This window comes from Astyanax mexicanus, chromosome 24 (assembly GCF_023375975.1).
Source record: "Astyanax mexicanus isolate ESR-SI-001 chromosome 24, AstMex3_surface, whole genome shotgun sequence".
Taxonomy (NCBI): Eukaryota; Metazoa; Chordata; class Actinopteri; order Characiformes; family Acestrorhamphidae; genus Astyanax; species Astyanax mexicanus.
Window position 1 is genome coordinate 15346673 of NC_064431.1, and position 14843 is coordinate 15361515.

The 14843-nt window shown below is 37.5% G+C and overlaps 1 protein-coding gene across 3 annotated transcripts; it reads left to right on the plus strand.

The window, feature by feature from the left end:
* Window positions 1–6563: 6563 nt before the first annotated feature.
* On the plus strand, window positions 6564–14281 carry hnrnpa1a (heterogeneous nuclear ribonucleoprotein A1a). Of its 3 annotated transcripts, XR_007429336.1 has the most exons (12): window positions 6564–6674; window positions 7618–7734; window positions 8193–8339; window positions 8455–8665; window positions 8912–9004; window positions 9093–9146; window positions 9247–9324; window positions 9435–9590; window positions 9737–9874; window positions 10228–10297; window positions 13059–13138; window positions 14166–14281. XR_007429336.1 is itself a non-coding variant. In XM_049471688.1 (11 exons), the coding sequence occupies exons 1-10, from the start codon at window positions 6663–6665 to the stop codon at window positions 10287–10289; spliced, it is 1068 nt and encodes a 355-aa protein (XP_049327645.1). In that variant the 5' UTR covers window positions 6564–6662; the 3' UTR covers window positions 10290–10297; window positions 11084–11518. The 3 variants fall into 3 exon arrangements, 2 of the variants coding, with proteins under 2 accessions (XP_049327645.1, XP_049327646.1); XM_049471688.1 differs by lacking the exons at window positions 13059–13138; window positions 14166–14281 and adding an exon at window positions 11084–11518; XM_049471689.1 differs by lacking the exons at window positions 9093–9146; window positions 13059–13138; window positions 14166–14281 and adding an exon at window positions 11084–11518.
* The last annotated feature ends 562 nt before the right edge of the window (window positions 14282–14843 follow it).

A 14843-nucleotide genomic window follows, 5' to 3' on the forward strand; every position in this document is an offset into this window, starting at 1 on the left:
AAAGGTATTGGATGAAGCTCCTTCACCACTCCAGAAAACCCCATAGCCTAAGCTCAGTAATGGATGATGAGGCACTCCACAGATCCTAAACAAATCATGTCAACCAAGGACATATCCAAGAGTGTACATTTTGGATGGACACTGAAGGGGTTGGGAAAGAACCGTAGTAGGGAGGTTAAAGCATATAGAGACTGGTCCCATGATAAAGCACTGAAGCATTCCACAAAACAAAGTGAGGTCAGGAACTTAAAGTTAGATGATTAGTTCTGCCATCCCTACTCATTCCAAAAGTACTGAATAGAGATCCATCACTCCAGAGAACCCCACAGCCGAATGTCAGAAGGTTGCTGTATACCCCTCCAGTCCAAGCTCAGCGTTGGTCCTAAGATAGAGCCCTGAGGCGCTCCACAGAACCTAAACAACACAGGTCAACCAAGGCCATGGCCAAGGCTGTAAATTTTGGTTGGGTATTTGAAAGGTGTGGAGAAGGAGAGAAAATAGTAGGGATTAAATAGTATATAGATATAGAATATCGCTGGTCCAAGATAAAGCCTTGCACTCCACCAGCCCAGGGTCGTCCAAGCTTGGAGTTGGGCCCAGTGACCTCAGGCTCATGAGTTTCCTGTTCTATTCAACTGTGTCAGCAATGAAAGTAAAAGTAGCTTAACTTGCTAATTAAAAGGTAAGCCCGGTGGTCAACTTGGATCTCCTTTTGGGGTTCATACCATTGATTCTGCGAGTCCGATTCAGCCGTCCGGCTGCCAAAGGTTAACTCAGCAAAATTGCACCATTTTGAGGCGTAATGTACTCCGACCCGGTCCTGCACAAATGATCGGAATAATATATGTATTCGCTGCTGAGGTCTGTACGACGGTGCCACGTCGTTTCGCTGTAGAAACAGGACCACTAGAGAAGTGAGTTATGGCTCCGGGGTGAAGGAGAAAAAACGTGGTGTTGTTCTTGGCCGGCTCCGTGCAGGAGGGAAGATGACGCTGCCTTCATTGCGAATGCATGAATGACACTCGCGAGGACCAGACTGTCATAAAGTATCACGGGAAAAAAATTGAGGATATGTGGCACATATCCAAGCTGACTGGCATGGTCCTGGAGATCGTTAAAAGAAAAGCTACAACCCCCCTGACAACCGTTTATCCTCACGCACACACACCCGCCTCCGAGCTGCACGGGCCTTTCCAAACAAACCCGCAATGGCCGCCATTCCTCCCAGCGTCCACCTCTTCAACAAAACGCCTGTTGTTGCTTATCGCTCTGGATGTGTACGCAGCATGTTTTTGCAGCGTCGTTTCAGCAATGTTTTTGCTGGCTTTGGATCTGAGACAGCAGATTTCAGCAGCTGTATGAGGGAGAAGAGATACGTGTAGGTTAGAGTCTAACCGGAGTCTGTCGCCATAACTGATTTTGTTTCGATGATATATTGTCCCAGAAATAATTGCAATATTTTTAATTATATAACAGTTATACTTACAATATTACCATTGTGTTTAGACCATTCATTTTATTCCACTGATAAATTGATTATATAATCAATGGCTGGGCAATATGAGTAAAACCTTATATTTTGATATACTTCAAATAAATGGTGATTTACAAGAGAATATGATATCATAAAAAGATAACAGGATAATGTTAAAGTCAGTATATATCAGTATTCATCAGAAAACACCAAGAAGCTTTAAGCAAAGGATGCTGTATATTTAAATTGTAAACGTTTAACATCCTATCTAATTATAATGTATTTTTTAATAGTTAACAATTAAAGTATGTCTATATAAAACAGTTTTAAATATATTCATAATAACATTCTTGCCTAACCTTAATGACCTAAAAATGCAGTTACATGATTTTAATTATTAACTTATTTTTAATTAAGGATTTTAGATATTACAATTATAATTAGAGTATAAACCTTTTTAAACATCCTAACTAAATAACAAATAAATAAAATAAAAACACTTTTTTAAAGAAAGTTAACATTCCAGCTTATTTACATTAAAGTTCTCTCTTTTCAAAGAAAAAATAATAGGCAATACTGATGTCATCAAAAAATATCATGTACATATATTGTATGATATATCGTACAATAAAATAATTATTATGGCAGGCTGAGCCTAACCCATAAGTGAAATATATAGCAATATATGAATATTATATTCCAAATACACACATCATCCCTAACATAAAAATAACCTGCCTCATGTTGTATAGCTTTTACTTGTCATGGTATGTACTCTATATGACCTTTAAAAGTGTCCTGTGGTTTCCCATTAATTGACACTGCCTGTCCACTTCCTTTCTTCATATCTACCAAAAACAGCTGAAAAACACTAGAGGGCACCAACAAGCCCACAATAGGTCTTCAAGGAAATGGGATAAATTGAGGTAAAAGGACTAGAAATTAACTTTATTTTTTTTCTTTAAACTACTAATACTGTAAATCCCTATACTTTTGAAAGTAAAGTAATTTATTACATTAAATAATGTGTCTTTCTGGTTCTCTGCAGTAAAAGTAGTTTGGGACAGAATTACTGGTGCTGAGTGCTATTTGCTGTCACCTCATGGCCTAAAAGTAAAAAAAATAATAAGTGGAAACATGATTTGAATGTCATGCAACAAACAGCTAAAATAAGGCTGAAATATGCATTAATTTAATATTAATATCAATGTTTCTGTGTTCAGTTTAGGAATATGGAAGCATTAGCTACAAGCTAATAATTAGCCCAACCTGAGACAATGTAGATTCATGCTTTATGGGGCTGATTACTATTATTGTATTTTGCTGTTTAAATTTTGTAATTCTAAAGTTCCAAGTTATGTAAAGTAATGGTATTGTTTTAATAAAAAAAAATTAGTAATTCAGTGAACTGCACATTTGCTTTCATATCTGACTTTTCTTGCTTGGTTTGATTACATATTACATATATTCAAGATGTGTAATCAGTCTGTAAGCTAGTTTTATTATCTTTACATTTGTGCTTTTATTCTTATAATGTCAGAGAATTTGCTAACTTGCCAACTTGCTAAATGTTAAGTTAGCTCCTTGGCTAAGTTCAGCTGTGTGCACCATTCAACCCACTGACCCAACTATGTAAATGTTTTTGGTGCCACTTCCATAGCGTGTACCACTGTACTTTTTTCAAATGTATAATTCTGATATAATAATATTCATTTGTGTTTTTGCTTTTTGCTGAAGATTTTGTATTCTGAATTATTGTAAGAAGTTATTCAAGCCTACACCACACAAATTAGCATTGTGCTAACTGCAGTCCAAACTCACCACACGGTCTTCTCAAACTGTGATGATGTGTTTAGTAATCTCTTTTAATCTATTTTAGACTTAATTATGTCTGTCTGACACTATTACATGCTTACATATGTATAAAAAGGCTTTATTATTACTATTGTACTGTGCTATATAGCTGAACTGTCCATTGAGTTGTTGTAGACTGACTAGCATGTTTGAGCTAATATAGCCTATTAGCTTGTGGCTTGCGCTTTTATAATGTTGAATTTCTATTTAACTAAACATGGAAAATCTGAGAAATTAACCAAACATTAACATTTTTGGGTGTAGACAGTTATCCCAGTTATTACATTATTTCTTTGTAATGCTAGTACATAATCAATATTTTATCACTTTTGTAATTTGCAGTGACATTACATTCTTTTGACTATCAGCAAAGAATTGTGAAAAAAATGTTTTAAAAAGTTCTATCCACATATTATGTAGTGCATTTGACTGATATCTTATGCCGACATGAGTTGATGTATAAATGTATTATTGTATTATATAAATTGTTGTAGTAAATATCAGGAAGTTTCAGTGCCACACTGATTAGGTGTTTAGATGTGGAGACAGGACAAGAAATAAGAGCTATTTCATCAATGACGGCATGGAAAAGCTCTCAAGAAGCCATCCCTGCACACAATGGCTGATCGTCAGCTGCCTGATAACCTGAATACATACTGCTGCAGGTCTGAAAAGGCCAGAATCACCCATCACCATCCTAATTCACACCCACTCAAACAAAGACACAAAGCCCAGCAGCTCCATCCCCCCTTCCCCCAACACTGACTGCCACTCAGCCATCCGTTCTGCCTGATCCACCTTCCTCTGTCTGAAGGTCTAATACAGATCTTCAGCAGATAATGAGATACATATAACTAAAATACGCTAATATAGGTTTTTTTAATGCTTCACAATCATTCAATCTCTACTAAAGAGCAGCCAACTCACTTCAGATCCTAGACATTTAAAATCACAGATTTCAGTGAGACCCCTGCTGCTTGCGTATCAGTCCGATCTATAGGTCTGTTCCAGCAGCCAGAAGGCCTTCTCACAGATGGAGAGCTGAGCAGCTGGCCCTTTTGTTGACATTTGTTGATTTTGGGACCTCTTAAGGTTTCGTCCTTCTGTCCTTAGGGAATTGTTTCTAGTAATGTCACTGTGGCTTCCACTCTGATTTCTATAGTTATTATTAATATAATGTGCCTTTTGAGTCCACAGTAAAGCTATTTTACATTTCATACATACAAACATGTATAGAACTTTTGTATACCAATGTGTAATGTGATTTGTATGTATTTTTTTCACACAATGGATGTTTTTAAATAGGATCTGTGGCTCATTACCACAATATGGTGTCTTTTGGTCTTAATAATCTTTAAAATATGACTTTTTTATTATAAATGTAAGGATAACAGGTATGGTTTGTACCTGTGGGGACACATTTGAAGATCAATATTTAGTTTTTTTTGCTTGGCAATTGCAAAAAAAAATACATTATGTGCCAATAAAATGCTAGTCTGCACATCCAAAAATTGAGTGAACCAAATAGTGTGATTCTGTATAACTTTCAAATATTATGATGAATAATGTTTCAATTTGAATTTTTGCCAAAGATTTCAGATTCTGAAATAGTGCATGAAAAAAGTGTATGCAAGTATAATGCAACCTTGTGGCTGAACACATATTAAACACATAAAACATGAGATTGCCCTAAACAATGCCTTAAAGATAAGTGTGTTGCAGAAAAAAATGCCTTTCTTAGGGGAAATCGTCATAAACCCTTAAACCTTCCTCTAAGTATAGAATGTAGTTTAAGAAATCCTTTAAAGTGTTACATAATAGTCCCTAAATGCTATATTCCCTTATAATTATTAAAGGGCCCAAACATTAACCTCTGAAAAACTAAGAATAATTATTAGTTTGAGATAAATTAGCTTTTTTGCCTATATTAATTCATTCATTAGGAAGACAGGGAGGCTACAAATATTTTGAATTTAATTTAGAAACGGGAATGAACTAAATGTAAATTAGATGAAACATTGCTAATTAACTGTAGACACACGTTTGCATAGGGGTGTGCAATATGTTCCAAAAATATATAACGATATATCATGGTATTTCCACGATAATGATACTTCTGGCAATATGACAAAACATTTAATAAAAAAAAGAAAATAAAAATAAAAATACTGCATCAACATGAAATTTTATTTTTATTATCCCATACGATATGATATGGCACACACCTAACTGAGATATAAAAAATATAAGAATTTTATCAGATTTGTAACAGAAGTCAATGATCCAGAATGTCATGATATTAATAAAGCACTCCAAATATCTCCATATATCCAGGACTGAAGTAAAATAAATGATACTGGACAGATATAATGTGTAATCTAGTAGATATATAATGGGAAATGAGAACAGTGTGAATATTTATTTTACAAAACAGCAAAAATGTAGTACCCTGATGTGATAATTAGGGGTGGGTGATATGGCACGATATTTCAGGGTATAATATTGTTCACAAAAAAAAAATGATGGCGATATTATTGCGTTTGATACAATATGGCACACCCCTACGTTCACATATGAGTGAGTTATTTTTTCACTCACGTTTTGAAAATAATGCATTAAATGGTTATCAAAAATCACTAAATCTAGCGACAAAATCTCTAAACTAGCAACACCGGCTCTCTAAGTGTTGTTTGGTGAACGACTATTTTTGTTCTCATGGTTAAAGCCTCAGTCACTGCAGTGAATCCCTTACTGTCTCCCCTTGGTTAAGTGAATTATCTGAGGGGTTTTATGCAACACACTTAAGTGATTCACTTGGGTAAAACTTAAGGTTTTTATGCAACCGGGCACTGGTCCCTATAACCTCCATTGTAAAATAATAATAATAAAGTCTGTACCTTTCTGTATTATGTACAGACAGTCTTAGTCCATATTGAAACACAATTATATAATTCTATATTTGTTTGTTTGTGCATACTTACACATTGTGAACTCTTACATTTATTTTCTGGAAGTCTCTGTTTAATTAAATATAACATACAATGAAAATTAATCACCAGTGAATCTGGATAATCAATATAAAAGGGAAATCACAATCCCACCATATCATTTCCCACTTCCCACCATTTTCCAACATAAAGACTATTCCCTTCCGAAAACGGGGGCGGGGATTTCTTTATCGCCGTGATTGGTCCATTTTTTGAGTGAACGTCGAACCCGCCAATCACAGGCGTCGAGAGCAGCCTCGCTGTGACGTGTTCTGCACTCATAACGAGGCTTGTGGTGAAGCGGCTGTTCAGCGAGGACTGAGGCTCTGCAGCACAGACACGCCGCCATGTCTAAAGAGGTAAAAATGAGCTGGAAAATTAAGGAATTGGGTACATTTGGAATATTATGAGGTTTATTTCGGGATTAAAGTGTAAATTAGGGCATGTTAGTATGAATCAGAGCTGTTTCTCCATGCGTTTTTCTGCATTCGCTGTAGCTTTCCATTGAGGCGGCGTGGTTAGCTTGTTAGCTAGGTTGCAGGGCTTGAGCGAATTTCCGTTCCACCTTAAATGCTGCAGAGCCCCGTCTAGTTAACAGCTGCAGGATTTAAGGTGGAGCGGAAAGACTCGAACAAGAGGCGTCCTGTAATTTGAGCGACTCGATTCCGCCATTTTATATCACGCCAGTCCGCGCCTTTGTGAAACGGGCAGGCCTTGTGCTAAGCTAATGCTAACATTTTATTTAGCATCATTTTCGTTTTTATCTTTTTTTCTTTAGTGCATCTTAATATGATCTGATGAGGATTGCGGCTAGCAAACGTTTATTAAAAGATGTTTTATGTTAATCTCTGTTGTGCTCCTGTTGATGTGTAACAAATGAAATCCATTCATTATAAGCATGTTGAAATAATAAATTTAGGCAAACAAGTGTATTAAACGTAATATCCTGTTAAATTCCGTGTGTATTTACTTGTATTAAATGCATGCGTGCATGCATATTCTGATTCTGCTGATTTTTAACAGTAAAAATCATGCGCTCTATTAACGCTACATAAAGCTTACTGTGTATCCAATTTAATACATGTTCAGTGTATGAATTTCTTTTATCACTTTAAGAGTAATTTTATGCATTTATTTGAGTGATAAAGGATGTTCCATAGGAACGGAATATCTGGGAGGAGGGGGGATATTGACTATTTAGGTTAATGTAAATACCAGCCAAAAATGTATTTCTATTAATGATTCAGTAACGAAATGTAACAAATGCTAACAGAATGTAACACTCCTTGTATCTGCCTGTAGACTCCTCGCGAACCGGAGCAGCTCCGCAAGCTTTTCATCGGGGGTCTCAGTTTCGAGACCACTGATGAGAGCCTCCGGGCCCATTTTGAACAATGGGGGACCCTCACAGACTGCGTGGTGAGTATTTTAGAATCAAGCATTTGCATTTTTTAAACAGTTTTTGCTAAGTTTCACATGAGGACCACTTTTTTTATTGCCATAAAAATGGCTTGAGGGTACGTAAAACTACAGTTTAAAATATTTATTGAATGTTAACATCCCAGCAGACATGCCTTCAAAACACAGGACTGTTTGGTGTACTTTTTTTAACTTTCTTTTTTGGAGGCACCCTCATTAATATTTGGTGCACTCTTACAGATGTAGATAAGCATGACATAAGGAAAATATTAGTAATTAAAATTCATAGAAGAAAAGTTTAACAAACCTTTCTGATTTTTACTGTATCACCCCTTTCAGTATACAATTTTTTTTTATCCCGTTGTACCACATGTTTCTCATGCTTTTGGTACTTAATGAGGAAAGAGCTTGTTTACGTGCAGAAATTGTCTTGAGATTAAAGCTTCTTGATCTTGCAGGTGATGAGGGACTCCAACACCAAAAGGTCAAGGGGATTTGGCTTTGTTACATACAGTTCAGTTTCTGAAGTTGATGCCGCTATGAATGCCCGCCCACACAAAGTGGATGGCAGAGCCGTTGAGCCTAAGAGGGCTGTGTCAAGAGAGGTAGGTGTTTTTTTTTTTTGTTTTTTTTTTTTTATAAATTGCTCAGTCTTTTTAGATTTACACTCTTTGTCTCCTTGCTTTGATATTTATCTTTATTTTTATATTTTTTCTGAAGGACTCTTGCAGGCCTGGTGCACATTCAACAGTAAAGAAGATTTTTGTGGGGGGAATAAAGGAGGACACTGACGAAGAACACTTGCGTGACTACTTCAGCCAATTTGGCAAAATTGAAGAGGTGAACATCATGACCGAGAAGAACAGCGATAAGAGGAGGGGGTTCGCCTTCATCACGTTCGATGACCATGACGCCGTTGATCGGATAGTCAGTAAGTGAACGCTTTAGGGTTTTTTTTTTCCCTCACAAAATTAACCAAATAAGTTTTTTACACCTATTTGACAGTAGAAATGTCATTATTAAAATTAATCATTGGTATCTAAGAAGTAACAATTTATTATTTTTGCCATTTAAGTTGACAAATATTACTGTATATTATTATAACGGGAACTGTATTTTATTGGATTTACTATAAAAAAAAAATTTCTTCACAATTTTATTTAATTTCACTTTACAGTCCAGAAATACCACACGATAAACGGTCACAACTGTGAAGTTCGGAAAGCTCTTTCCAGGGAAGAGATGAACAGGGTCTCCATGAGCCCAAGAGGTAAGTCTACATTTTAAAATTAAATAAACACTGAATCAGTCTTGCCTCCGTATTTGTCCATTTCTCACACCATTTCAATGACCATCAGGTGGCCGTGGAGGCGGTGGTGGAAACTTTGGTGGCCGAGGTGGTGGATACGGAGGTAGGAGACTGAGTAATATGTGTCTACATTCTGCAAACCCTGGTAATGCATCTGTGGAAAGATTCAGCACATTTTTAAATATCCCGGTTTTTCTATTCAGGTGGATACGGAGGTGGTGGCGGAGGTGACCGTGGAGGATATGGTGGAGATGGATATGGCAATGGCTACGGAGGGAACGGTACGCAGGCTTAACTTTTTATGTAATTTAAACCTACTAGTTTGTTCATATGCATGTTTGTTTGTTTGGCATAATTAGCACAAGAAAAATATTTTCTCCCTTACACACAGGTGGTTATGGTGGCGGTGGTCCTGGCTATGGTGGAAACCGTGGTTATGGAGGAGGTGGCGGCGGTGGCGGATACGGCAACCAGGGTGGTGGAGGCGGATACGGAGGTGGAGGATATGACAATTATAACGGCGGTGGAGGAGGAAACTTTGGCGGTGGTCAGTAAACATTGCAGCTTTTAAAACTATTTTATTTAGTGTTTCAGGTTTGATCTGAAATTAAATTTATAGCAGCGTGTAGATGTCTAATTGGATGAAGGGGGGTAAATGTATAATGTTTTAAAACTGAAAATAATTTTCTTCAGGCAACTTTGGTGGCGGCGGAGACTATAACGACTTTGGCAACTACAACAACCAGTCCTCCTCTAACTACGGCCCAATGAAGGGCGGCAACTACGGCGGCGGCAGGAGTGGTGGTGGCGGCGGTGGCGGCCCATACGGTGGTGAGTGGCTTTGTAATTTACAACGAACACCCAAGAGTGTACATGCTGAATGGTTAACAAGTAAATACTTTGCTCCATTTGGATACTTTGTCAGAAGAGCCAATTGCTAAGGCTGAATCTTTAGGGTAACCTACTCACCTAAAAACCTACTCCTCTACACAAACATTTATATTCCATATTTGTCACTGTTTGCAATAACTAATTTGGTTATATCTTATTTAGCCTAAACTTTCAGACTTATTTTGTATACCACTCATCTTACCACACTTACCTAATAATTGTAAACTGACATTTGGTAAGCAATTAAATAGGTTTACTAATTGATTTTTTGCATTGTCACAATCCTTATCTAGGTGGCTATGGCGGAGGTTCTGGTGGTGGCTATGGCGGTGGTTCTGGTGGAAGGAGGTTCTAGACACCAGGGTAAGTACTGCCCCACTGGGTTTGCGCCAACAGTGACTGGGTCTTCTGTGCATTACTGCACCACTTTTCTTAGATTTAAAAAAATAAATAAAATACCTGTCGACGTGTCCGTGTATCCTGTAGATCCATGGTTGCCCATTTTTGCTTTTAAGTATTATTTGAAGTGGGCTTTAAATGTGATTACGAGTAAGTATAAAAGTGTGAGGGGATCCAGCAGCAAACCTTCAACTCTCATTAAGCTAAGATCAAATCTGAGATGTCAGATTTGAGTCATTCTTGATTCTTCAGATGTTGAGTTGACATTTTTTGTTTTTAAGAGTCAAAACTGTGCAAGGGATTACTTAATGCTATTTGTAAAAACAAAAAGGTCCATTTAACATTTTGTATAAGCAGTTTCTTAGGCAACAAGGCAGAAACAACCTCTTTCAGAAATGTTCAGAAGATCACAGGCACTTTTTTTACGGGGTTTTCACAAACACAAGCCTTTCTACTGTGTCGGGCTTTAGATGCCTACTAACCGGTTGTTTATTTAAGAAATCTGCATTAAAATAGTCATCTAAATTAATTGGAATAGTGCCCGGGACTACGTTGAGTTCAAACACTTCCATGTTGTAGCATTTGTTGTGAATTCTTGATTGCTGTTTCTCTGCAGTGACCAATCTTAGCTGACCTGAAGGTTTGCTTCTGTGCTACTGCTATTTATTCCCCTGCAGTGTAGCTCTTGATGAAGAAAGGAGAAGAAAGGTGCAAAGTGTAACTGAATGTATGTTCCATATTGTCCAACAGGCCACACAGTACTTAGGAGAGGAGAGCCAGAGAGAGAGGACAGGGAAAGGAGAGAATGAAGGAAGCAGGTTTACACCTAGATCTGCCCAGCCGAGCAGCGTGGGGGCGCTATAACGCCTGCCATGTGAAGAAAACGTGTATAATAGGGGAGGAAAATCATGTGGGGAGGTTGGAGGGATGGTGTATGTGCGGGTGGGGTTGGGGGGCATGTGAGGGCCAACATGTTTGTCAAAAGTACTCATGTCCTGGAGGAGACACTTTTCATTTTAGTTTGTAGCTTCCCTTGTGTCTGTGACGTGTAAATCATTCCAATGAGGTTTTAGGCAGGGTTAATTTCTTTTACATTTTCATTTGCAACCGTAGGGATTTTTATTTTTATTATGTAAACTGCCATCAATCAAGATTAAATAAACCACTCCAGCTTTTTTATTTAAATGTGTATTGTTTAGTGTTTTACTTGATGAAATCTAAATAGTAAGTCTCAGTACTGGCTTTTGACTAGGGATACACCGAATGTTGGGCAGCTACAAATAATGTGGAAGGGCACGTTCAGTGTTCACCATGGTATCTTTCCTTTAACGTTAGGTTTTCCTCAGCAGTGACTGGCTCAAACTCTGCCCCTGGCAGCAAACAGACACACAGGATTAAGTTAATTTAAGTTAATTAAAACTCCACTAACAAAAAGCACAAGCTATGCTTTATAAATTAAGTGTTTAGTCTACTGCTTGTGAACTAAATGGGTAGTATGTTATCTGAGTTAACAATATATATTCTTATTAATTTGTAAACTTAATGACTTAATGTTAATGTCACTTGTCATACTGTTGAGGTAAATTAATGACTAATGGCACTGCTGAGGTATATTGATGGGATGCCTGCAGGGTAATGCATAGATTCATTGGTCAGCTTTAAGAAACTGTTTCAAATCTGTAATTTAAAAATTATAATAAGGATGCGTTAAGGAAATAATTTATTATTGGTACATATAATATATAATTGGTGCAGGTTTTTATTTTCAAACTAATTTCATTTCGGTGCATCCCTACTTTTGACAAATGACTGCAGTAGAACCCTGTGTTCTTCCTTTAACCACGTTAAAAGTAAAGCCGTGCATTTAGGGGGCCCTGGAGCTAAATCATTTAAGCTATAGCTCATCTAAAAATCTTCCTAATTTTTTTTATTAATTCTGCGATCAGTTTAAGAACTACAAACCCAACATAAGCCTAAACATTGGTACAGTATTTGTCAGAAAATGCCAGTGCTGAGACTTGTAGCCAGTCCTTGAACAAACGAACGTTTGCGCTTGGTTCCTCTGAAGACTTAACATGAGGATTTAGCTGCACGGAATTTGCCAACTGGAGGCAAGCTCGTGATCAGAATATCCGATGAGGTGCCAGCTGAGATTCTAGCCAACGGAAGGAAGGAGCCAGCTTAAAGCCTAGCCAAAGAGAAGAGATGGCCGATAAGCTGTCCGTCGAAGAGAGGCTAGCCATTGGACAGAGCCAGCTGAGAGGCTAGCTAATGGGAGTCGCCAGCTAAGGGAGAGAAGTAGCAAGATCCTCGCTGGGAGCCAGTGAAGCAGGGGACAGCAGTCTTATTGAGAGAGTACTTGCTCATGTAAGACTAGCAAGAGACAGCTACCAAAGTGAGGTATTTAACGTACCAGACTGGTAGGTAAGAGGCAAATGTGAGTTTATTTTTTCATTTTCCTGAGTCATTTTTCCTCAAAATTAGGTGTAACCGTATTTGTTGCTTGGCTAGTTTTTCTTCATGGTTATTTATGGTCATTTATTTGAACCACTGGTCTAATCTAATACAATTTTGCAGTAAAACAATGGATGGAGTAGCTGTAATGTTTCTTTTGGTGGTGCATGGGACACCTATAAGTAGATTACCCTTTCCCCCGTGTCTAGAACTTGAGTAGAAAAATCTTTTTGTACTTTGAGTTTCCTAATTTCTTTTTGTTGTTTGACAGATGATGGACCCAAAGGATGGCTTTGTAATTCCTCAGAGCATGTGCAAACCCTAGCACACAAGACTGGCCTCTGTGAGATGGTGGGTAATCCCTGAATTTTTCAGATAATTAGGACAGTTAATGATTTTGATGCTTGGAAAAGTTTAACTTTGCTTAAGTTTTGATTATCTCGAACTTCTAAATCATTTGTTGTGCACCAGACTTGCTCAAGGACCCAACAGTTGAGAACAATTAACCCCAAAACCTTGTTATATAGATGGCCCAGTGCTCTAACTGCTGAGCCATCACTGCCCCCATTTGATTTTCAAACACACAGGTGTTACTGACTTAATCTCAATTTTATAAAGCTCCTCCCCCCCCCCCCCCCCCAATTCACGTGACCATGCTAAAAGCAGTTTTTCCAGAGTGCTTTGTTGGATAGTGAATTTTAAGAAGCTTTCAGTGACCAAATATGACATTTTCATGTGGGCTGCAGGCTCAAACCCACCAGTCAACTCTTAATAATAAAAAAGTGTGGACGAAGCTGAATTATGATTATGAAATTTTGTCCTGAAATGCTCATGCACATTAAATCGATTTGGCTTATTTAATACCAACAGCAGAACCTATTCTACTCTGCTTTTATCACCTCTGTTAACCTTTGCGTTGGTGTGACATGCCTCCGTTGGAGGAAGGGTTCTTGACCCTGTTCTGAGACCTCCTGCCCTGCACATTGTAGGTGCTTTTCCTGCCAAGTGCCAACACACCTGATCATTAAGAAGTTCTTTCTGGTGTATATGGAGATGTTTGCTTGTGCAGGGTGTGGGATGTTCCAGAACTGAAGCTGAGACCCTACAGAACTTGTGTGGTCTTGGGTTTTGTACACACACTGCATGAGTGAAGATGGTCAACATGCTGCCTTGTTTAAAACTGGAGCTATTTCCATTCCTGTTCTGTTGGCTCTGGTTTTTCAGACAGATTTCTTTTAGGATTTTCTTTGAAATCTGCCCAAATTGTTGGTCATCATTCAGGCAAAATTTCCTCATTGAAAGTCTTGGATAGTTTTGCCATGGTAGCAATTTTTATTCCATTTCTGACACCTCTCCTTTTCTCTCTCTCTTTCTTCAGGCTGTTTCAAATCAGGACCAAATGTCTGCTGCTGGATGGCGTTTTAATACTTTTTTTTTTTTTTTTATAATGAGATTTTTATAATATTTTTTACAATAAATTTCTTAAAGCACAAACTGACTCATATTTTCCATTGTTTAAGCCCTCCTATAATAAGATTGGGTTATCTTGTCTTGCTGCATTCAATTTCAATACAGTGAACAGGCTTAGCCATATATCGATGTCCCTATTATAGACTTAAATACTTCATAGTAGGTTAGTAAATATAAATTGTGCGCGTTTTAAACAAAAGAGTTGAGTAAGAAACTGCATTGGGACTTTTTAGTAAAATCCACATTTATTCTTCAGGAAAGCGCTAAAATTTACTAAGCATTGTGCACCTTGTATACAGAATAAGTAATTAAAAGCTTTTGTGAATTTCTGTTTTTCTGCTTAACTTGGATGGTAATGGAAAAAGTAGCTGTCAAAGAATGCAGTGCTGTTTTATCCTCTAGTGTAACGTGAGCTAACCTTGCTTAAAATAAAAGCAATGGTCATACTAATAGACTAGTAAAAATATTTTTAATTTTTATTTTGTAATTATTAACTAGCTACCCAAGTGACTGTAGCCCTTGTTGACAAGATTGCCCATTGAGATACACCTATAATGTAATTAAATTATGCCAGGAACCTATAGGA